General features: G+C 37.7%; 1 protein-coding gene across 3 annotated transcripts in view; it reads left to right on the top strand.

The window, feature by feature from the left end:
• The first annotated feature begins 4,074 nt into the window (after positions 1–4,074).
• The window catches only part of Sf3b1 (splicing factor 3b subunit 1), a 299,209-nt gene continuing 277,979 nt past the window's right edge, over positions 4,075–25,304 (top strand). For all 3 annotated transcript variants that reach the window (XM_090372203.1, XM_090372195.1, XM_090372200.1), the window contains exon 1: positions 4,075–4,318. In XM_090372203.1, the coding sequence (XP_090228329.1) occupies positions 4,291–4,318 (28 nt within the window). In that variant the 5' untranslated portion in view covers positions 4,075–4,290. The remainder of the gene's footprint in view (positions 4,319–25,304) is intronic.

Genomic DNA, 25,304 nt, shown 5'->3' with positions numbered 1-25,304 from the left:
TCGTGCTCTCTTTAATGGTGTTCTCCTTCTGATCAACTCGCGTCTGATCTGTTGTAGTTCCAGGGACCACCAGGGGATGGCCCGCGGAGTTGGGTTTTTCCTTTTTATTGAGCGGTTTGCAGCGATAGTGACGAGTCCACCAAGGCGGTTTGGTGCTGGTCCGGGCTCAGCTCCTCTATTTGGACGGCCTGTGCTGCTGCTTCCTCTTAAGGTAGTCTGGAAGGGTGGCCAGTCTGCATTCCGTATTGCGTATCTATGTTGGATTTTGGGTTTGTTGTTGCCTGTCTATGGTGCGTCGGAGCTCGAAGGTTATGACCCTGTGGTCCAGCTTTCCCTGACCATCCACCCTGAGAGGTGACCAGCCAGAGACCTTAAGGCGAGTGTAACATCAACTGTGGCTTCCCACATTGTACTGGAAAAGGTGGTGGGGTTATTTGGCTGATTGAGTATAATGAAGGTACTGTTTGCCAGTAACTCCTCTAGGTGTTGTCCTTTTGTGGCGCTGCGATGCCCTGTGGTTTGGCTGAGCCACGCTGGGGATCGACAGTTCACATCCGCTCCCACGACGATCCTGACATTCTGGAATTCTGTGAGTAAACTCTGTAGATACCTGGTAGCTGGGCGGATATCTCCTCCTGCGCGGCAGTACAATGAGATTGCTTAGAGTTCCCCGAGCGAGGTTATAATATGGGCACAGGCGGCCCAGGATGTACAGTAGCTGTAGTCTGCGCGCGTAGCACAGTGGTATCGTCGGTGCATGGGTATAGTAGCATTTTTTTTTGTTTTTTCCCACGATATAACTACGTCTGTGAGCCATCAGTGTATTATTTCCTTAAAAACAGCGTATATTTAATGGTTAGTAGTATTGTGCCTTATGGATGAAACCATGCAACCTTCTCTCGATACTGACCTTCCCGATTGTGGTTCCGTAAAATTCATTGAAAATCCTTCCGTCTTGATGGGATTCCAACCTAGATTTTCTTTTTTACACTGTGTGGAAGACCAGCAATTAAAATCAGTGTACTATCCGAAAGGTACTATTTGGTACGTACCTGTTTAAATAACTACTGAGTGTCAATGTCAGGGTAGTAATTTGAATACAAATTTTGACTTTGTACACAGTGTGAAAAGCTCGGTACGAATCTCATGAAGGGCGGAATGCTTATGAAGTTTTTAGCGTAGTGTTATGATTTCTGGCTATCTTATAAAGTTGGGTTCAGTTTCCACAAAGGGATGGATTGTTACGAGCTTTTTTTTATTGTGGCCATTTAGTTGTTCTCGATGGTGGGCTCCACAGTATTTCATACAGCTATAAATGAAATTTGAGAAATTAATGAAATGTAGACAAAAATCCAATTATTAACGCAATACTGTAGATGGGTCCTGATAGCGTTAATTGATTCGAAGGTAAACAACAATATTAATTTTTTTTTAAATGCAGAACTAATTTGGATACAAGACATTAGCCCATAGTAAATGCACGTTCTTCTCGAGACACATCCATTCGCGCATTGCCCCCACGTCAACATTTAGTGAAGTTTAGTTGTGGAATGAGTGCTAAATCTCAAAAATGGTCAAATAAATTTATCTTTTTCCATTTTTTTTATGTCTTTTATGGAGTCCGTCATTGACTTCACTTATACATTGGTGTTTAAAGAAAGTGCATCACTTAGGAATTTCACATTTCTAACCCTTTTTTGCGATGGTATTTTACATTAATGACTAGCATCACAAATATAAATATAAACAAAATATATATTTTTAGCAGTTAAGGCAAAGCTAAGTAATATTTGAGAAGTGCTCTCAAAATAATCCAAAATGAGCATTTACAACCTTTATACAACAGTATTTGGTAAACACGACAATTATGGCTGAAATGTTATCAGAGGCCCTCAATTTGCTTCAGCTTATCATTTTAAATGGAAAACAAAATGAAAAGTTCACCAGGTGCAAACTAATATTTAGTTGCACTGCCTCTGGCCCTGATGACAGCAGCACACCCTCGAGGCATTGACATGATCAATTTCTGAAGATAATCAACTAATAGTTCGTGGTTCCAAACATGAATTATGGTTTCCTGAACTTCACGAAGGGTCTTAGGTTTCTTTCTGGCAACTGCGGATTCCACACGATGCCAAGAGTTCTCTATAGGATTTAGCTCCTGACTGTTTCCTGGCCAGTTAAAAGTTGTAATGGACCGTTCTTCCAACCATTTTTTCACCTGTACAAATGTAAACACATTACTATCGAACCTCTAATGCAGAAATGAAGCTAAAGTAACTACAGAAAATGCCTACTTACACTTTTCTCCCGATGACAAGGAGCAGAGTCGTCTTGAAAGATGCAGTTACTTGGCAGGTTGAAATTGTCGCTAATGGTTGGCAGCAATTTGCCTTCCAATATAACCAGGTATCCATTGGCATTTATGGAACCTTTTATAAACTGCAGGTGACCTACTTCGCGATACAAAATACACTCACTTATCATTTGGCTGGTAGGCAATTTTACAGTAGACATCATATAGACTGGATGGTATTCTTCACCCACGTCAATGGTGAATCGATTTTCTCCCATCAGAGCCATACAAGTTGAATTTCTTCTCATCCGAGAAAATAACCGACTTCCACTGCTCAGGGGTTCATTTGACATGCTCTTTACACCAAATTGTTTGGGCTTTTTTCATTTTTTTGTGTGAGGAAGTTCTTCTTCTTAGGACGACGGGATAGAAGTCCATTTTTGAACAGGGGAATTTGGTACTGTTACTGCACTTGCTACCACTGCTGTATGTTCTTCCCATTCTCTTCTCAGTTCAGACGAAGAAGCTTTACGGTTTTTAAGGCATAAGCGCTTCAAAATGCGGTCCTGATTTGGCGTAGAGACTCGTTTGCATCCTGTTCCTTTTTTCCTATCAGCAGAACCTGTATTCCTGAGTTTGGAAAGAAATCTCCCGTCTGTCGACTGATTACAAGACATACTAAAAAAAAACCAAACTATTATTTTTAGGTCACCCGGAATAATGAAATTCAACTGCCGTGCTGTGTATCTCATGTCTGTTAATTGCGTGTGTTCTATGGTCGATTTGTCTGTTTTTGCTGGACGAAAAAAACCACAGTTTCTGGGGGTTTATCAACTCCTGAGACCGAGTAACTCAGTCACAGAGTGGAAAAAGCTATAAGACACTCTATAAGCAATATGACGGGAAGAATATCCTTCCTCACGTAAACCAACAATAGCACTCTTTCTTCGTGGGGTGAACTGCACGTAACTGGCCATCCTGACACAAGCAAGGAATGACTGTAACTCTTGCAGAGCGTGCTTATATAGCTGAAATTAACAGCTGATGCAATATTACTTTATCACATACGCGTGTCAATCTTATCTGATGCAATCTGAAGAAATATTGCCATATACTTACGTTAATCGGACGATAATTATAATTTTACGGGGTGATGCACTTTCTTTGAACACCAGTGTATATCGTGCGTGATTAAATGCTTAACTGTTCCTGGAATACCACTGCCAGTGGTGGATTACCCATTAAGGCAATGAGGCACGTGCCTAGGGGCCCCAGGCTTTGTGAGGCCACAAACCATTTTCCTATAGTGTTCCAAAATAGATTAATGTTTTCAGTAAACATCATAAAAATCTTGATTAATTTAAGCGAAAATCTTGATTAATTTAAGCAAAACATTCAAAAGTACAAAATTCCATTTATTTGTCACCCAACTTTTATTTATTTTTTATTCTTTTTTTTTATTATTATTTATTGGGGGCCCCCAAATATAATTTGCCTAGAGGACCCAACTATCCTTAATCCGCCACTGACCACTGCTGTTACAATAAAATTGATTTCTGTTAAAATTTTAAAAAGTCCTGTCTTGATCGTTGCTCTCACCAGATATACCTTCAATACACACGCCGCCATACAGAGTGAAATTTATTTGTATATTACAATATTTCACTGCGGTTTCTATTGGTTACCTTGCAGTTTGCACTGCTGTGCTACATGAATTACGTAAACACATTCCTGTCACGTCAATCTCCCTCTACGACGAGATGTCACGTGATAATACTAATATCAATATTACGTGTAAATATTGCCAGTGAAGGATATTGGAGAATCAAATTGAGTTGTGTGTTATGTATATGAGTGGATACCGTCTTTAAACTATGTTATTCTAGGAAATATTAGTGCATTATAAGGAAACATCAAAGTGATTAATACAGTATTCTTGTTGATTTAGATATTAGTGTTCTTGTTCTTTTCTGTTATCTTCAGGAAACTGCAAGATGGCGGCACCTCCTAAAACTCACGAAGGTAAATTTTTTTCATAATTTGCTTTGTTTGGCCATCAGCCTAGCTCAGTTATTCTTTCCAATTAGAGTATTTTACAAAGTAACTTGTTTTTGTTAAATATAATTTACCAATAAACGTTGGAACTCTTTTTACTTCGAGTTTTATATCAGTTAACAGTAGCGTTCTAGCCTAAGTTTTTTTACCTTTGGTTTTTTATATTCTCATGATTTAGAATGATTTGATTCTTAAGATTTTATTATTTTATTTTTTTTGAAGCAGATTCTTACAACAGTCTAGCCCTTAGGAGTTCTTAAATACAAACGTTTCTCAGCTGTGAAGATTTATTAACGGAAACGTTTAATATTTCAAAAAAATAAAGTAAATCGTTCTGTAATAACTACCCAAAGCCTACATTTCTTTTAAGCATATTCACATAATTCTCAATATATTAAAAATTATTTGAGCACTTAAATAAATGGAGACAGTGTGATTTAAATAATTCTATTACTGCTTCTCTAATACAGCATTAAGAAGAATCAAATCTATCTTACCATATTTTCTTACAAATACCTTTTAAAAAAAGGTTTTAAATTTAACCCTATAGCTGCACTCACTTATGAAACACAGTAAAACTTGTAAATTTAAATCTGTATTAGAATTACATTGGTGTGAATTTTAGTATTATTCCAGTATTCACATTTCACTTCCATTATTAGACAAATTTAGTAGTAAAAAAACAACATAAACAAAAAAATAAATAAAACAAAACACCATTGCTATAGAAACTTTACACAGAGTTATAGTGTGTTTATTTGGAAAACAAGTCTGTCATTCCTAATGCTGTTTTTTGGTATTATTGTACAAAATGTCAGAATTAAGAATGCTTAAACTATAGAATAGAACTTTTACCCAGGGATCTTTGCAACATCAAGTGATGTTGTTGTTTGGTTTTTAGGAGCATTAGCATCTAAGGCCATATTGCTCCAGGAATATGCAGTGGTCATTCCCTGACCTTTCCGCATCCTCCGTATTTGGTGGTGACGGGCTCGAACCCCGGTCTAATCAAGAAGCGTGTGCTACGCACTGCTGCTCCTTCCCACCTGGCTACGGAGGCGCCAGCAAGTGATGTGCACATCTGGCTCTGTGTCACAGTGATTGGATGATCTGTAATTTTTTTTCCTGATTTAAAATAGTGCTTAAGGGGAGAATCGTTTCCCGATTTTAAACTAGCACCAAAGGGGTGCTAGTTTAAATTCACTCATTTCTCCTCAAATAGGCCTCTGAGGTTGGGTATATTCATATTACACGTTCTTAGCGTTTTTTCACCAACCTTTCATGGAATAAAATAAAATAAAACACAACAAAATCTTGATAACTATATTTACAATAACCTGTATTTACAAAATTAATATATACGTATTACAATATTAAAAGTATTAAAACACAAGAAAGGCTCCTTTCAAAGGCTCCAGCCTTCTTCTTCAGCAGAAGAAGAAGGCTGGAGCCTTTGAAAGCTACGGGATTTTATCGCTTTTAACTTAGTATATTTTAATGCATTGTAATCTTGTGTTTTAATACTTTTAATATTGTAATACGTATATATTAATTTTGTAAATACAGGTTATTGTAAATATAGTTATCAAGATTTTGTTGTGTTTTATTTTATTTTATTCCATGAAAGGTTGGTGAAAAAACGCTAAGAACGTGTAATATCACTCATTTCTCAGTGAATAGTTTAGGGATTCCCACTTACCACTGGTTTTAAATTGAGGAACAAAAATTACATAAAAGAATTGGTCATCCGTTCACTGCAGCTTATCCATTGCTTCTTGTTGCAAAGATCCATGGATAAGGGTCTTGTTCTAGAGAATAAATTTTTAGTTTTAAAACATTTAAAAATGTTGCTCATTTTTTACGTACTTTCTAGATGGTTAAGGTAACCTAGCTTTTAATCCAGCAGTGGCAGAGCCCCAGTTTTTAGCAAACAAGGTTGCAGGACACCAGACAGGTGCCCAACTTTTTTTTTTTTGTTCCTGGAAAAAGCTTTTTTTTTTCTCTACAAGTACACCAGCGCCCAATCTTTTGTTCGTGGATTATAATATTTACAAAATGTAATTTTTAATTTTTTGAAAAATTTAAAAAATTTGAAATTTTTTTTTTCCTTTGTTATTTTCATTAAATTACTTATTAGTTCTGCCGAAAATGGGGGAAAAATTATTCATAAAATATAAACATGAAGCTAGTGTCACTTCCACTTTCCACTTCATAAAAAGATTGCACGGTCAGGGCTATATGGTGGATAAGGAACACATTTGACATTAATGCTGGCTAAATATGTTTTTTTTTTTTTTTTTTATGAAAACCCCAAACACGAGAGTTATTAGAACCTATAGTACTTAGTACCGTGCATGGGTTGGAGGTTGAGAAGACGAAAGAAGATATTTGTTAATATTAGACTTCTGTAGAATGTAATTTTCAGGAAATACTTATGAAGGAAGGTTGTTCCAGAAAATGGCAGTTGAATAATGCTGGAAGATGAAAAGTTGGTTCTGTGAGTTTGAAGTTGGACAGTAAATGGATGTTGGCTGGTGGCGGCATGTGTTGAACTGTTTTGAAAGAGAAAGCAGGAATTAAAGAAGCCATTTCAGAACTGCCTATGGAAGTATCTGTAGAAAAGGCATTAATTAACCTAACTGCCTTCTGAATGGAATTTAGAAGCCTGAGAGAGGTTTTGGAGCACCGCCCGAGTTGTGGGAACAATATTCCACGGTTGGTCAGATTTGTGATTTGTAGCGTGAACAGCTGTTTGGACGCAAAGTAATGCTGAGAGCAAAAGAGAAAACCAAATTTTTTTGATGCAGAGGAAGCAATATTTGTAATGTGCTTGTGCCAAGAGAGAGATTAGAAGTCAGGGTAATTCCCAAAAGAGATATATCATCTTGCCTAGAAATCAGAGTGTCACCAAAGATAAGCATAGGAGCAGAAGAATCCTTTTTGTGAGTTATAAGACAAGACTGAGTTTTAGAAGGATTGAAATCAACTAAGTTATCTTTGCCCCACTGGAGAATTACTTGGAGATCGGCATTTAAGGAATTGGTAGCAGATTTTTGAGAAATTGAAGCTGATTGAGCAGGACAAGGTTTCTCAAAATGGAAAGTGGAATGCAATGTGCTATCGTCAGCAAAACTATGGATAGGATTTCTGGTCATTGGAAGAAGGTCATTATTATACAAGAGGAAAAGAGTGGGGTAAAGAACCGAACCTTGTGGGGACACCAGCATTATTTGGGAATTTGGAAGACAGAGAGCCATCTACCATCACCCTCAGTGAGCAGACAGAGAGAAAACTGAATAACCAATTACAAAAAAAACAGTTGGCAAACCATAAGATGGAAGCTTGTTTAGAAGACCTTTATGTCAAACATGATCAAAAGCCTTTGAAATGTCAACAGCAACTGCTTGTGTTTCACCCAACTTTTCCATTGAATTAGTCCATAAATGGGTAACATAAGCCAGAATATCACCAGTATATCGATACTGACAGAATCCATACTGGCAATTGTTGATCAGATGGAAGATTTCTATACAGTTTAGGAGTTTGCAGTTAATGGATTTCTCCATTACTTTATAATTGCAGTGGGATGATAATTGGATGGGAGGGATTTGTCACCCTTTTTAGAAACTGGCTGTGTATGAGCAAATGTCCAAGTAGAAGGAAAAACACCTTTGGAATAAGAAAATGAAAAAAAGTGGCAAAGAACAGGAGTAAGTTCAGGAGTGCAGGTTTTGAGAACAGGTGGAGAAATGCCATCAGGACCTCCAGCTTCTTAGCATTAAGGTTCGTCAAGATCCTTCTAACATCCTTTTGACAGAAGACCACAGGAGGCATTGAATGGAGCGTGTTGAAAATGGTGGGAGGTGTTTTACCAAGATCATTAATACATGAGTTGGAAGAAAAATGGGATGCTAGCATGTCAGCTTTATCCTTCGCTGAAGTGACGACAGAACTATCTGGTTTGGACAGAGGTGGGAGCAGAGATGGGCAAAAGTTGCGGCCAATAGCTTTGGCAAGAGATCAGAATCCTCAGCTACCATTAGGGCAAGAAGCAAATTTTCTACTCTTAGCATGTTCAAAATCTAGTTTGGACTGATTAATAACTGCTTTACAATTGTTGTGGGAATGACCACCGCATATCCCAGAGCAATATGGCGTTAGTTGCTAATGCTCCTAAAAACCAAAATAACTAACAATTGTTGTGAGCTGTGATGCAGTATTCTTTTCTTGAACAGCTTTTGCACATTTATTGAAAACAAGGTTTAGATAAAGGATGAGATTTTAAGTTGAGTGTGGAATAAAGGATTCCATTCATACAAGAATAATTTCACTGACACGATCTGAGAAAACATTGACATTAGAAGTGTTGAAACAGTAATCTGACCAAGGAAAAGAAGAAAAGAAATCTCGTAGGTCATCCCATTTTGCATTCTTGTAATGCCAAATAACACGAGGTTGGGAATAGCCATGAGATAAAGATCTATTAGAGAAGAGGTAATCACCAAGTTGTGATCTGAGGTGCCTAAAGGACTACTCGTTTTGACCATGTACTTAGAAGAGTTGTTTGCAAGAAAAAGATCAAGCGTGTTGGTTGTATGGTTAGGATTGTCCGGTATTCTGGTAGGTAAATGAACAATCTGTGTGAGGTCATTAGTAATTGCAAAAGCCCCAGCATCTTTACCAGCTGGGTGTGTTTCACTAGTAAATGGAAACCAGCTGGAGTTGTGAACATTAAAATTACCTCACTTAGAAAATTTGATTAGAGAAAGTGAACTTGCAAAGAGAGGAAGTCAAAGAGTTCCAAGTGATTAGTGGAGTTGGGAGAACAAATGAATTTGACAGAATGAGGTAGAGAGGTTTTAAGCCAAAGAAGATCGAAAAGAGGAGATTCCAGATTACCAAGTCTCTGACGGAATATCGGAATGGACATATGCACAAATACTACCTTTGAGGCGAAAGGAATCATACAGCGAATAATTTGGGCAACTTAGATGAGCAGTGGTTGAATCAACCGGTAATTGAGGTTCTGTCAGAAAAAATACATGGGGTTTGGCAGTTTGTAAGTGGAAATTTTTTTTTTATGAGAACCCCAAACACGAGAGGTATTAGAACCTATAGTACTTAGTACCGTGCTTGGGTTGGAGGTTGAGAAGACGAAAGAAGATATTTGTTGATATTGGACTTGAACTTCTGTAGATTGTAATTTTCAGGAAATACGTATGAAGGAAGGTTGTTCCAGAAAACGGCAGTTGAATGAATAAATGAGGAAGATGAAAAGTTGGTTCTGTGGGTTTGAAGTTGGACAGTAAATTCCCGCTCTCTCTTTCAAAACAGTCCGTGTTCGGACTGTTTTGAAAGAGAGAGCGGGAATTATAGAAGCCAATTCAGAAGAACAGTGCCCATGGAAGTATCTGTAGAAGAGGCATGCAGCAGAAACAGTGCGTCTATGAGAAAGCGAGTGGAGAGACTCTGTTAGAGATGAATCATTAATTAACCTAACTGCCCTCTTCTGAATGGAATCAAGAAGCCTGAGAGAGGTTTTGGGGGCACCACCCCAGATGTGGGAACAATATTCCATGGCAGGGCGGATTTGCGATTTATACAGAGTGAACAGCTGTTTGGAAGAAAAGTAACGCCGAGAGCTAAAGAGAAAACCAAGTTTTTTAGATGCAGAGGAAGCAATATTTGTAATGTGCTTGTGCCAAGAAAGATTAGAAGTCAGGGTAATCCCCAAAAGAGATATATCATTTTGCCTAGAAATCGGAGTGTCACTAGAGATAAGCATAGGAGCAGAAGAATCCTTTTTGCGAGATATAAGACAAGATTGAGTTTTAGAAGGGATGAAATCAACTAAGTTGTCTTTGCCCCACTGGAGAATTACCTGAAGATCGGCATTTAAGGAATTGGCAGCAGATTTTCGAGAACTTGAAGCTGATTGAGCTGGACAAGGTTTCTCAAAATGGAAAGTTGAATGCATTGTGCTATCATCGGCAAAACTATGGATAGGATTTCCAGTCAATGGAAGAAGGTCATTGATATTCAAGAGGAAAAGAGTGGGGGAAAGAACTGAACCTTGGGGGACACCGGCATTAGTGGAGAAGTTAGAAGACAGAGAGCCATCTACCATCACCCTCAGTTTGCGATCAGAGAGAAAACTGGATAACCAATTACTAAAAACAGTTGGCAAACCATAAGATGGAAGCTTGTTTAGAAGACCTTTATGCCAAACACGATCAAAAGCCTTTGAGATGTCAAGAGCAACAACTTGTGTTTCACCGAACCTTTCCATTGAATTAGTCCATAAATGGGTAACATAAGCCAGAATATCACCAGTGGATCGACACTGACGAAATCCATACTGGCGATCGTTGATCAGATGGAAGGTTTCTAGGTAGTTTAAGAGTTGGCGGTTAATTTATTTCTCCATTACTTTAGAAAGAGTAGAAGTAATTGCAATGGGACGATAATTGGATGGGAGGGATTTGTCACCCTTTTTAGGAACTGGCTGGATATGAGCAAATTTCCAAGCAGAAGGAAAAACATCTTTGGAATAAGAAAGTGAAAAAAGGCGGCAAAGAATAGGAGTAAGTTCAGGAGCACAGGTTTTGAGAACAAGTGGAGAAATACCATCAGGACCTGGAGCTTTCTTAGCATCAAGATTCATCAAAATCCTTCTGATATCCTTTTGACGGAAGACCACAGGAGGCATTGAATGGAGCGTGTTAGGAATGGTGGGAGGTGTTTTACCAAGATCATTAATACATGAGCTTGAAGAAAAATGGGATGCTAGCAGGTCAGCTTTATCCTTGGCTGAAGTGGCAACAGAACCATCTGGTTCGGACAGTGGTGGGAGCAGAGATGGGCAAAAGTTGCGGTCAATAGCTTTGGTAAGAGACCAGAATGCCCGGCTACCATTATGGCAAGAAGCAAGTTTTCTACTCTTAGCCTGTTCAAACTCTAGTTTGGACTGATTAATAACTGCTTTACAATTGTTGCGAGCTTTGGTGTAGGCAGAAAATGAAACTGAAGAATTAGAAACAAGCCAATTACAATATGCAACATTCTTCTCTTGGACAGCCTTAGCACATTTATTGGAAAACCAAGGTTTAGATAAAGGACGAGATTTTAAAGTGGAGTGTGGGATAAAGGATGCCATTCCTGGAAGAATAATTTCACTGACACGATCTGAGCAAACGTTGACATCAGAAGTTTTGAAACAGTAATCAGACCAAGGAAAAGAAGTCTCGCAGGTCATCCCATTTTGCATTCTTGTAATGCCAAACAATACGAGGTTGGGAATAGCCATGAGATAAAGGTTCCATTGGAGAAGAGACAATCACCAAGTTGTGATCTGAAGTGCCTAAAGGGCCTCTCACTTCAACCTTGTACTTAGAAGGGTTGTTTGTGAGAAAAAGATCAAGCATATTGGCTGTATGATTAGGATTGTCTGGTATTCTTGTAGGTAAATGAACAATCTGTGCTAGGTCATTAGTAATTGCAAAAGCCTCAGCATCTCGACCTGCTGGGTCGGTGTGACTAGAAAACGGAAGCCAGCTGGGGTTGTGAACGTTAAAATCACCAAGGAAAATTACCTCACTGTTAGGAAAGTTGGACTGGAGAAAGTCAAGTTGCAAAGAGAGGAAGTCAAAGAGCTCCAAGTGATTAGTGGAGTTGGGAGAACGGTAGAGACAACAGATGAATTTTACACAATGAGGTAGAGAGATTTTAAGCCAGAGAAGATCAAAGAGAGGAGATTCCAAATTGCCAAGTCTCTGACACGGAATATCAGAACGGACATATGCACAAGTACCACCTTTGAGGCGATAGGAATCATACAGCAAATAATTTGGATATCTGAGATGAGCAGTAGTTGAATCTACTGATAACTGAGATTCAGTCAGAAAAAGTACATGGGGTTTGGAAGACTGCAAGTGGAAATGGACATCGTTGAGATTGGAATTGAGACCACGTATATTTGTGAAATGAATTAGGAAGTCCTTGGGAGGTTTAGATCTTTTCGCAGATAAGCTTGCTCTATTATTTTGACAATTCATGGTGTATTCAATAGTAAGAAAAAGTGGGTGGGATATGCTGTATGAAGTAATGAAATTTTTGGATATGGCGTACATGTGGTAAGAATATACCCAGACATCATTACCCAGACAAATGGACATCATTGAGATTAGAACTGAGACCACACACATTTGTGAAATTAACTAGGAAGTGTTTGGGAAGTTTAGATCTTTTCGCAGATAAGTTTGCTCTATTAGTTTGACAGTTCAATTTTTGGATATGGCGTACACATGATAAGAATATACCCAGATCCTCGACATAACGTGGCCTCCGCAATGCCCCCCCAAACATACAAACTTTTATGATTGAATTATGTTTGTCTTTAAACATTCTAAACCACCTGCAAGCTTTGCTGTATGGAAGCGTAGATAAGCCAGTTTTAACATTTCATATGCTTAGCTGACGTTTTCTTGAGACGGAAACAAAATTTGAGAACAGCATACTGTTTCTTGCATGTTGCATCCATTGTTACATAGGTGAAACTGAACAGGCATAAACGATCGACCGCCAAGGTCACACTGTGTACATGAGTCAACTGCACAGCTGCTGTGTGATGTAGCTTGGTTTGGTCTTAAATTCCACAGCTCAGCTAGAAATAGCAAGCAGTACAGTTCATAAAAAATTATGGTATGATCATGCTTTATTGAACAGCCCTCCTCTGCTGTTATAAATTAGATTTAATAAAAACACTTATAATATTAATTATAATTCTATGGAATTACAAAAAGAATATGAAAGTGTTTATATTGTTCTCATTGATCAGTGGCAGCGGAATTGTTATTTTCAGTGAAATGAAATGACTTATTAGTTTTGCTGAAAATGAAAAAAAAGTTAGTCAAAATATAAATATGATGCCAATGTAACTTTCATTTTCAGTTTAGAAAAACGTTGAGTACAAAAATTTAGACTTACAGATCACCTCTTTTAATATATTTTGTCCAATAAGGTTATGTGACAGTATTACTATGCCATATAAAATTACATTGTGTATTATGTTATACAATTTCATTATAAAATCATGTCTGTTGTTATAAATTATAGATTTAATAAAACCACATCTAACGTTAATTATAATCTTATGGAATTACAAAAAAGAATATGAAATAGTGTTTATGTTGTTCTTAAATCGGTGCAGTGATCATTGAACAGTGGCAGCTTAGTTCTCTGCTGCTTCACCTAACATTTTTGAATAATTTCCAAGTCCCACTGAGAAACAATTCTGACTGCAATCATAACATGTGATACATCGTCAAAGGCTTTATCTGAGTATATTTTGTCAAAAGTTTTTTTTCATCTAATTCTTTTACAGTGACCTTGTAATAGTTAATCAGGTTCATCTGTCACAATCCATTGTTAACAAATCCATTCTGTGATGGCCTTATGGCTCCATTCCTATCAAGATGAACTTGCATTACTTGACTCTACTCCATTATTTTTTTCCCGGTCACAGAGGTCAAACTTACTTGTCTGTGGTTACCCCCTTTACTCTTTGAATTCTCTTGTGAAATAGGAGATATGTTTGCACATCTCCAATCTCTTGGGACGTTTACTGAATTTAAGCAAGCTCTATTAATACAGCTGAAAATTTCTCTCTCCTTTTAATAAAATTGGATTGATTCCAAAACCCCCAGATGTTTTATTCGCTTTTAGCTGCGGCAGTTTCTGTTCCACCTTCCTTTCCGTTATTGTAGAATCATTTAACCCCCAATTTGTATTACTTGTCTGCTAATCCTGTCTTTGAAAACTTCATGTGTGAACATCAGATGCAAAATATTTATTCAGATTATCAGCATTCTGCCATTAAGAGTTTTGCCATTTATATCTAGGACCAATGTGATCCTTCCCTTTCCTTGTGGTGCTAACATCCAAAGAATTCTTTGCTACTTTTTTCTTTGCATTCTTAGCAAAATGCTTTTTTTATCTGCCTTTCCTTGCTTAACCTTCCTTAACATTACAGACTGGTATATGCTTACTCTAGGACTCTCATCTCCTGACAGATTAATCATCCCATGTATTTTTGTTCCCTGCCAACTAAGCTCATCAGTTTATCTGACTTTCGTTTTAGTCTAAACCTTGAACAGTATCTATTAGTTGGTATAAAACATTTAGTGGACTCTATGACTACCTTTCTGGCCCCGAGTGCCAAGCGATAGTGACAAGCGATTTTCTTCCTGCGAATATATAGTGCTCTCCCAAAGTGTTATAGTTTTGATTCTTTTCTAGCGTCACCTGTTCTTTAGTTTACTTGAAGAGGTTCTGTACTTTAAAGGACAAAAGTAAGAACCGAGAGAGGAAATCTACCTTTCTTTTTTTATTCTATATATTCATTACTAACCCTTTATTTTCTTCAACAACCGCTTGGTCACTGGTGGCACCGCTCCTGCCTCCACGTGGCGGGGCCGGTAACGTGGGGGATAAGACAACCCCCGGGGCTAAAAGGAGCAGAGATGGAAACAAGTGACTTTCCACGCTTAGAGCCAAAGAGCTCGCAAGCAAATGACATACACGACACTGACCATGACTTCTCTCTATCGAAGAGAATGAAAAAAGACATTGGCAGACAGGAATTACCAGCATTCCTGATAATACATTCTCTGTCAACACAACCTGTGAGCAAGCTCTCCCCCTTTATTATTCAGAGATGCCTCGAACATGCCGCAGGTTCACCAAAAATGGTGAAACGTCTCCAATCTGGGGATTTATTAATAGAGACCACCAATTCTCGACACTCTGAACTATTATTAAGTATGACATCCTTGAGTGGAATCCCAGTTCAAATCACACCACATAACACCCTCAATTCCTCAAAGGGAGTGATCACTGAATGGGATCTATTAAACGTTCCTGAAGATGAAATAGCCCAGGAACTTAAAGAACAAAAAGTCACTCAGGCAAAGAGGATCATGATCCGAAAAGATGGCAGTTTAGTTCCTACCCGGAGTATAATTTTAACTTTCAGTTCTCCAAACCTACCAGCTTCAGTCAAGGCAGGATATTTAAACTGTCGCGTTCGGCCATATATTCCGAACCCCCTAAGATGTTTTAAATGCCAGAAATTTGGCCATTCCCAGACAGCATGCCGTGGAGACGCAATATGTGCGAACTGTGGGTGTAAAACTCACACACAAACACAATGTAAGGCACCAACCCCACAGTGTCCAAATTGCAAGGGTAGCCATCCAGCATACTCCAAAGACTGCGACCTCTGGAAGTTGGGGAAAAAGATACAAAAGTATAAAGTTGAAAATAAAGTTTCCTACCAAGAGGCAAGAAAACAAGTAAGATTAAATAATCCAAAATGCACTTATGCCTCTGCTACTTATAGTCACCAGTCAGTAGGATGTCAGACAGACGTGTCCACCCCTCCAGATACATCGATCTCAGACTGGGCTAGATCAGTCCTCTCGGTCCAACATCCATCAAAGGCAGTCAATCAATGCAGTAATACGCCACTGACAGTTCCATCCCAGAAACTTCCCCATTGTCAAGCAGCGGAAAAATTAGATCCAGTTGAGGTGAAGCAATCTCACCCCTCAAGCATGGACACCGATGATACCACCAACTCAGAAGATCTGCTTGAAATACATGCAGATGATGATATGGAAGAAGGCAATGACTCAAGACGCCCAAATTTTTCAAAAAAAGAAAAATCAAAACACGACAGATTTAAACAAGCCTCTCACAAAAAGCAAACAGACTCCTCTTCCGCTCACAAAACCAAATAATGGAACAAATCATACAATGGAATTGCAGAGGTTTTCGCAGCAATATTGATGATATCTATGAAATAATTAACCGTTACAATCCTGCTGCCATATGCTTGCAAGAGACAAATCTAACAACAAAAATATCCGTTTCAGTCAAAAACTACACTATCTTCAGAAAAGATCGAACTGAAACTAACAACCCCCATGGAGGAGTAGCTATACTAGTGGAATCAGGAGTTCCCTCCAGGCACATTCCACTACAAACACCATTAGAAGCTGTTGCTACCCGTATAGTAATCGGTATCACACTGACACTAGCCTCAATTTATCTTCCACCGAATCAATCATGTACAATTCAGCAACTGTTAAATCTAATTTCTCAATTACCACCTCCTATTTGTTTACTAGGAGATTTTAATGGGCATCATCCATTATGGGGATCTCTGGTCTCAGACGGACGTGGTGATCTCATTGAAATGTTACTTGACCGAGAAAATTTGACACTATTGAATAATGGCTTACCGACATATATCCATTTTCCTACTGGGTCAACCAGTGCAATAGATCTCTCAATTTGCTCTCCGATCCTCTTCCCAACTATAGAGTGGGCAGTACATGACAATCCTCTAAATAGTGACCACTATCCGCTGATCTGTAGTATTAAAACCACCCAATCCAAACAAACTGAAACAAAAACAAAATGGAAATTTTCCAAAGCAAACTGGACGAAATTTACCAGTCATGTATCTTTTGATGATGACACCATAGAGTCTTCTGCTATTGACACTGTCACCGATCATATCACAACGCAGATACTAACAGCAGCAAAAACCGCCATCCCACAGTCTCAAATAAGAAACCATCGGCATATCAATCACTGGTGGAATGGTGACTGTAATAAAGCGAAGAGAGAAAAAAACAAAGCATGGAACGCCTTCCGCAAACATCCCACCACTGCCAACCTTATTAACTTCAAGAGACTGAGAGCTAAAGCTCGTTATATCCGGCGGAAAGCGAAAAAAGACTCGTGGATAAAATTTACCTCCTCAATCAACAAAGATACTGATACCAGAATAATCTGGGAAAAAATAAAGAAACTAAATGGTAAATATCATAAGTTGCCTTCTCCTATTATTAATTGGAATGGGAAGGAGATCTCATCTATTGATGAAATTGCCAATGCCTTAGGAACGGTGTTCTGTGAATTGTCCGCCTCAACTGCATATCAACCATCTTTTCAAAAGATCAAAGCTGAAGCTGAGAAAAGGAAACTAAACTTCAAAACTGCATGTTCTTTTACATATAACCAACCACTCACAATATCTGAACTGAAAGAATCTATATATACCTCAAGAAACAGCTCTCCTGGCCCTGATGGAATCTACAATATAATGATTCAACACCTCAATCAGAAATCACTAATTTCATTGCTAAACTTTTACAATAGAATATTCTCAGAACATATATTCCCTACTTCCTGGCGACATTCTTACGTAATAGCCATACCTAAACCTGGAAAAGACCACTCGATTCCTAACAACTATAGACCAATTTCTCTAACCAGCTGCCTGAGTAAGACTTTAGAAAAAATGGTTCACCATCGACTCACCTGGTATCTTGAATCCGAAAACATAATCAGTGATAATCAGTTTGGCTTTCGGAAGAATAGATCTTCCCTAGACCTCATGACCAAAGCCGAATCCAACATAAGAAATGCATTCATCAGAAATCACCATCTCGTCATGATATGCCTTGATATAGAGAAGGCCTTTGATACCACATGGCGCTACGGTATCCTAAGAGATCTCCATTCTATTCATATGAGAGGCCATTTACCATATTTTATTCAAAGCTTCCTTCAGCACAGATCTTTCCAAGTGAGGTACCGGCAGGTTTTATCTCAAACATACATTCAAGAAGAAGGAGTCCCACAAGGCTCTGTTCTTAGTGCCACTCTGTTTGCAATACGAATAAACAACATCACAAACAGCATTCCAAATACCGTTGACTCGTATCTCTATGCAGATGATCTTACCATATCCTGCCATTCCCAGAATATGAACTATATTGAGAGGCATCTACAAATATCCATTAATAACATTGAATTATGGATTGCGCAAAATGGATACAAACTGTCAAGCCACAAATCTACAGCTATACATTTCTGCACGAAGCGTGCAATGCATCCTGAACCCGAGTTGCACTTGGCCGATCATCCACTACCAACTGTGAACAGTATTCGCCTTGTAGGGCTAATTTTTGATAAAAAGTTAAACTTCCAGGAGCACATCAAGTACCTAAGAACCACTTGCACAAAGAAAATGAATATACTCCGGGTCATCTCCAGTACATCTTGGGACGCCGATCGTTATACCCTGCTCCACTTATATAAATCTCTAATTAGATCTCGGTTAGACTACGGAGCACCTGTTTATGACTCAGCTAGGGAGAGCACCTTGGCCCGTCTTGCACCCATCCAACATTCTTCTCTTAGGATAGCCCTAGGTGCATATAGAACATCACCAGTTCAAAGTCTTTATGTTGAGGCTCACGAACCTCCACTTAGCATCAGAAGAAAGATGTTGCTGATAAACTACTCAGCTAAAATTAAAAGTCTGCCTACTCATCCGGTTTGGCCACTGTTGCATAATCCTCAATTGAAAACCCATTATACAAATAAACCTAGAGCAATTCGACCTTCTGGCATCAGACTGCAGAATCTAACAGAAAGCTGGAATATTCAGCTTGATAATATCATCAGAGAAAAAAAGATCCGGATCCCCCTTGGACTAACTTCACACTATCTTCTGATGAATACTTTGAGCAATGGGGTAAAGACTCTATAGCAGATACTAACATCCAACAACTACATGTTGCTCACTCACAAAAGTACCCCCACTTTACTAAGATCTATACTGATGGTTCGAAGTCTGACAGTCGAGTGGGTGCAGCTGCCGTCTTCCCTAATACAACTGTCTCAATTTCACTTCCAACCGAATGCAGCAGCTATACTGCTGAACTCCATGCCATTAAGCTTGCTCTGGAAAACATCTCGCTAATGTCAATAAATAAAAGTATAATATACACTGATTCACAGAGTGCTATTTTAGCTTTGAAAAGGACTTCCCCACCTAAAAATCCTTTACTAAAGCTCATAAAACATATGCTGATGCGTCTTCATGAGCATCAGAAAACTGTTATCTTTTCATGGATCTCTGGACACAGTGGTATTCCAGGAAACGAATGTGCAGACAGTGCTGCCAAGTGTCCTTCCATCATACCCTCAATAAATGACCTAGTCCCATATCCTGATTATAGGCATAACATACGGCGAACATCTTTTGAACAATGGACACTTCTGTGGAAAATACAAACAAATAACAAGCTATTTCAAATAAAACCTGAACCACAATTATGGACTTCTAGCCTTCGTAAAAATAGAAAAGAAGAAGTAATCTTAGCCAGAACTCGTATAGGTCACACTCACCTCACACATCTCTATCTGCTTACAGGAAATGATCCTCCGCAGTGTGCACACTGCTCGCAACCACTTACAGTAAAACATATACTCCTTGAATGTAACTTGTTCAGCAATGCCCGACGAATGTCTTTTAGTTTCATTTCAGATCTACAGCAACCTCTCTCTCTGAATAGCATAATAGGCAAAGAAGCAAATCTCTCTGAATTCTTTTTCTATATAAAACAAATAAAAATGTATGACCGTTTCTAACTGCTCACCGTGCAGTTATCATAAGTACCTTAATTAATTTGGAAGGCGCAATATGGTCTAAGTAGCTCTTGCGCCAGAAAACACCACAACAACAACAACGACTACCTTTCTTAACAATTCTATTTGGAATTTATACATTTTAGCAACATTTCTTCGTTCTTGAAAAGGGTTTAAAAATTGTCTGAGCCCATTATAAGCAACTGAGAAAACAAAAACCCTCCCCTTTACACTTGACAGTAATTTCCTTGAATAAATCTTACATCAATATGCTATGAACATAGTGCTGCCTAAATATTCCCTTACTTGAAGTTTCTTAATACGTGATTAATCACTGCTAATAACACTAGCCAACAAAAGTATTTTTTGTCATACCTCTGCAATGAAAATATGTGATTCTGGAGGAAATAAATTTGCTGATTCCGAAAATCACCATAAAAAGTCTAACCTGTCTACATCAAAAGATATACCCATATTTAAAATAAAGATATATATGTAAAATTCAAGTTTGTAATACAAGTGTAAAAATAATATTATACGTTCTCTATAACTCATTTAACTTCGGAAAAAAATATCATAAATCATGGCGCCTCTGTAGCCAGTGGGAAGGAGCAGCAGTGCGTAGCACACGCTTCTTGATTAGACCGGGGTTTGAGCCCGTCACCACCAAATACGGAGGATGCGGAAAGGTCAGGGAATGACCACCGCATATCCCGGAGCAATATGGCCTTAGTTGCCAATGCTCCTAAAAACCAAATAACAAACAAACAAACAAACATCATAAATCATAGCAAAATAGTTATATTTCAATAATATATAATCAACCTACCTGTAATTGTCCTTAAAAGTGTTTGCTACTAAGGGATTTTCTCTTGTGTTCCTGCTTACTCTCCCTTGCAAGGAACCCTCCATCATTACAGGATTCAGCGACCTTAGTACTGCTTTTCAATTGTGGAAATATCTTGATGAAACAGCTCCACTTGTTCATCACTTGCATCTCCCAGATTTTCGCGGGGAAATTCGAGATGGGAATGAAGAAAATGAATTTTCAACAACGTTCGACAGCCCATATTTTTGTAGCCATTGAGTAAATTTTAGTTTTCTTCTTTCCTATTCCCCAAAAAACCATGTACTACTGCCTTAAATGATCGCCAAGCTGCCAATTCAACCTCCTTTAACTGGGTTTCAAACACATCGTCTTTCAGGAGTTTCTAATTTGGAGTTCTACAAAAATTCCTTCCTTAAGTTTGACCTATATTAAATTAGGAAACACTTCTCAAGCATGCAAATCTGTTACCTTCTTTATCTAGTCGCGTCACGAAAATTTTAATCGATCCAAGTTTCATGTGCAGGGGTGAAAGAAGAACCTTGTTTGATTGCACTAAAGGAATATATTTTACATTAGATTGTCCTGGTGTGAACTTGTCCCAATGTTGCACAACATAATGTTCTTCTGTCGCGTGGCTGTCCTACTAACACAGAAAACAACAATATTTTGTGAAATCCCTTTGCAAACCAATAACCTTAAGATCACTGCATATGTTCCAACCATAATCCTGGTATTTTATAGCATGTAGAACCCTAGACATGCTTTCATGACTTTATTTAAGTCCAACTAAATGAAACACAGGAACAGATAGAAATTTGTTGCCATTATGAAGCAAAACTGCTTTTAAACTTAATTTTAAGGCATCTATGAATAAATGCCATTCATCTGACTTTTGCATGACACCTAGTTCTTTCAGAAGTCCAATAATGTCTTTGCAAAAACACATAATGTCCTCCATAGCAAAATATTTCAAAAACTTTTCATGTCTTTTCTAAACACTGAAATCTTTGTTCCTGCTGCGAGTGTATTCCACTGCTGTAACCTAGAACCTAACAGTTCAGCTTGTTCTTTTGGCAAATTTAAGTCTTGAACCAATTATTCAACTCATCTTGTTTGATTAAATGTACCTTACTACCTGAACTTATTGGCTGATAGTCGACATCTTGTGAAGTGGAGGCTTCCAGTGGAATCCTTAACTTGAACCTGATCACTATTATATTCCCCACTACTGTTATCCCAAGTTTTGGGGGACACCGGTACTCGTGAATCATCACTGTGTGGAACGGGCCGAATTGCAGAAGGTATGTTTGGATAAATTATAGCTTGTTTGTTTTTTTTAGACATACCAGATATATTTGTCATACAGAAGTAGCAATCATTAATGTGGCTAGATGGTTCTTGCAAAACGATAGGGACTGCAAAAGGTAATGCTTTGAGTTTGCCATGTAACCACTTCCTAAGGTGGGCTCCTCCATAGCCAGGTGGGTAGGTGCAGCAGTGCGTAGCACACGCTTCTTGATGAGACCGGGGTTCGAGCCCATCACCACCAAAAACGGAGGATGCGAAAAGGTCAGGGAATGACCACTGCATATTCCCGGAGCAATATGGCCTTTGTTGCTAATGCTCCTAAAACCCAAATAACAACAACTTCCTATGGTTTGTCATACATGTAATACAACACTTGTGAGGTGTCTTAATCACCAATTTTACATCCGAAATAAAATTTAAAAAAATACAAAAGTTTTGTAATGTTATAGGTATTTTTCCTTTGAGTCTTTGGGATAAACCTTCCACAAACAACAAAAATTGTCTGCTTATTCATTGTAGCACTAAATGAATTTCTGAAAACACAAATTCAGTTTTGAACACTACAGTATAAATTCAGTTTTTATCAATACACAGACGTGGAAACTTACTAGTTCTACTCGTGTGAAAACACTGAAAGGAAAAATATTTGCGAATGGGCAGGTTGAGCCGGAAATTATTTTACTGCTACCGCAAGGGTTGCAGGCAGCACCCACTGACTCTCAAGGGGCTGTTTATGTTTGGAGGATAGATTTGCAACCCTGAGAACATGTCATGATCAGTTAATACTTGGAAATCCTTGGCACCGCCTACAAAAATCCTTATAAAAAATGCTAAGTGTGTGTCTTCAAATTGTAAATTGTTGCATTGGAATTTGAACCTAAGAACCATAGGTAGAAGGCTGATTATGTTTATCACAAGAAAACCGAGGCAAGAATCGATTGCTAAAATTAAGAGAATTAGCTTATATCTGTTAAAATAAATCAATATGTCATACATTACTGGCTAGATTATGCGAAATTGGCATATTTTTATCATATATTTTTGGTAAAACGTAATTCCCTCTATATTTAATAACTGTGACATGATGTGAAACTATCATGGTGATTTTCGAAATCTACACATAACAATTGTTTTAAAAAAAACCAAAAAAAAACCCCAACATTTAAGTTCTTGGAGGTAAAAATCGTGTTGGCTAGTGTAATCAGATTAAGAATAATTGTTCACTTGTTGCCGCTAACATGTTGGTGCAGAGAACAGTCATCAGGCAAATTGAGAAATGTCTTGCTACTGAATGAGCTGCCAGCCCATGGGTTTCATCAGTATCTGTAAAGTTAAGAAATCCTCATTAAAAGACATGTATTTTTTTTTATATGTATACTCATACAAAAATGAAAACGTTTAACAGGACAGATCAGTTAATATGAAATATTATTAATATATGGTCTTGTTTGAAAGGATTATTTTGTCATTATGTTTGATACAACTAACGCGAACTGGATAACTAAAACAGTTAAGATGAAAAAAATTGTTTGGACCCAAGAATTAAAATTCACATGAAGCAGCCTAATATAAAATACGAGGTACAGCAGAAAAGAACTATTCCTAAGTCTGAATTGGTATCAGGATTTACAATTGCCATGAAATTTTTATGGTAAGTGTACAGACCTTAGAAAATAGCATAAAAAAAAAAAAATTCTTCAAGCCATCAATGAAGGCAAAGGTATTCTTTCAAAAACTGAAATTTGTACAAAATTTGGTATACCAGTCTCCTCTTAATCCACAATAATAAAAACCTGGGATAAAATTATAAAAAGTTACAAAACTAGCAAGTTTGAACTGAATTGAAAATTTCTGTAAATCGCAAACTATGAAAATTTAGGGGCTGCATTTTTTGTGTGGGTCATACAAGCAAGATTCCATAATGTTCCAGTTTCTGGTCTATTTCTGATGGAGAAAGCATTTTTATATCATGTAAAGATATTTTTTCCATCAGAAAGACAGAGAAACATCTTTGCTAGACAGATGGGATTAGAGTTTTCTGTGAATCCTGGCTAGTTAGAATGGTTTAAGAAAAGGACAGCATTGTCTTTAGGAATATCTGTGGGTGGGGTCACAAGAGGTATCACAAGAAATGACATCTCATTGGCTTGAATCAACATTATTTGCTCTATTGAAAGAATATCCTCCTGAGGATATTTGCAGTGGACAAAACAGGATTTCTTTATTGCTGCATGATCAATAAAAAAACTTTATTTTAAAGGCAAGCTTGAAATCAAAGGTGACAGTGTTTGGTGGATACAGTGCTGATGGATTAAAAAAAGCTTCCGTTATTTATAATTGTGAAAAGCATAAATTCCCACTACTTTAAAAATTTTAATTACTGGTAGGATATGCTGCAAATAGAAAAGCATGGATGACATCTAGAACCTTTTCTGATTGGCTGCTAGCATTAGAAAAATGCTTCATCTGTCTTAAATAACAACCATTAAACTTATGGTCATTATTTTGAATTTTATTTTATTTATTTATTTTTTTTTTTGACTGAATATGTCTGGTATTCTGCAGCCTTATGTCCTGAGCATTAAACAAAACTTAAAATTCCACTATAGGAAACTACTGGTTTTACTTCAATTTCAGTCAGAAAAAATCTGACTGAAATTGAAGTAAAACCAGATTTTGGAGTCAACATTGTGGGTGCCTGCTAGTTACTGTGTGTATTGCCTGGCATCTTGTGATAAGCTTGTATTCAACTGAATTTTGTTCTGTCCCAACAGGTGAATCACCCGAAGAAAACAAAATGGAACCAACACTTGGTGAAATATTCAGTTATTGATAAAAATGGTACTACAGCAAAGATGCTGATGGACATTGATATTGTAGCTATGCACAATGACAGCAGTGACAATGATGGACAGACTGAAAATAATAAATGCTAGTTTTAGCAATTAATAGTGCTGTTGATGTTCATTCACTGTTGAGTAGTGTTTCATTGCTGCTCAACATTGAATGAATATCCAATTTCACCATTTAAATATCACTAAAATGAAGGCCTTTTCAAATGATGAAATGTTTGAGTATATTGATCAATTAGAACAGGTCATCCAGAATAATTGTTAGAAAATTCTCTATAACAGAAAATTGCAGAGTTTTTTAAAGAAGTAAATTATTACTTGAATAAAAAATCATTTGCACAAGTAAAATGTGATAGTGTTTCTTTTCCATGTTTATCCTAACCTTTTCTTTTCTTTTTTGTACCCTCCCAAACATAATTTGATTAACACAAAACAAATGTGGTGACAATCATTTTGT

This window comes from Mastigoproctus giganteus, chromosome 1 (genome assembly GCF_048544385.1).
Source record: "Mastigoproctus giganteus isolate SK-2022 chromosome 1, ASM4854438v1, whole genome shotgun sequence".
In the NCBI taxonomy this organism is placed as follows: Eukaryota; Metazoa; Arthropoda; class Arachnida; order Uropygi; family Thelyphonidae; genus Mastigoproctus; species Mastigoproctus giganteus.
Note: the sequence above shows the minus strand (reverse complement) of the source record. Positions and strands in the feature narration are given on the sequence as shown.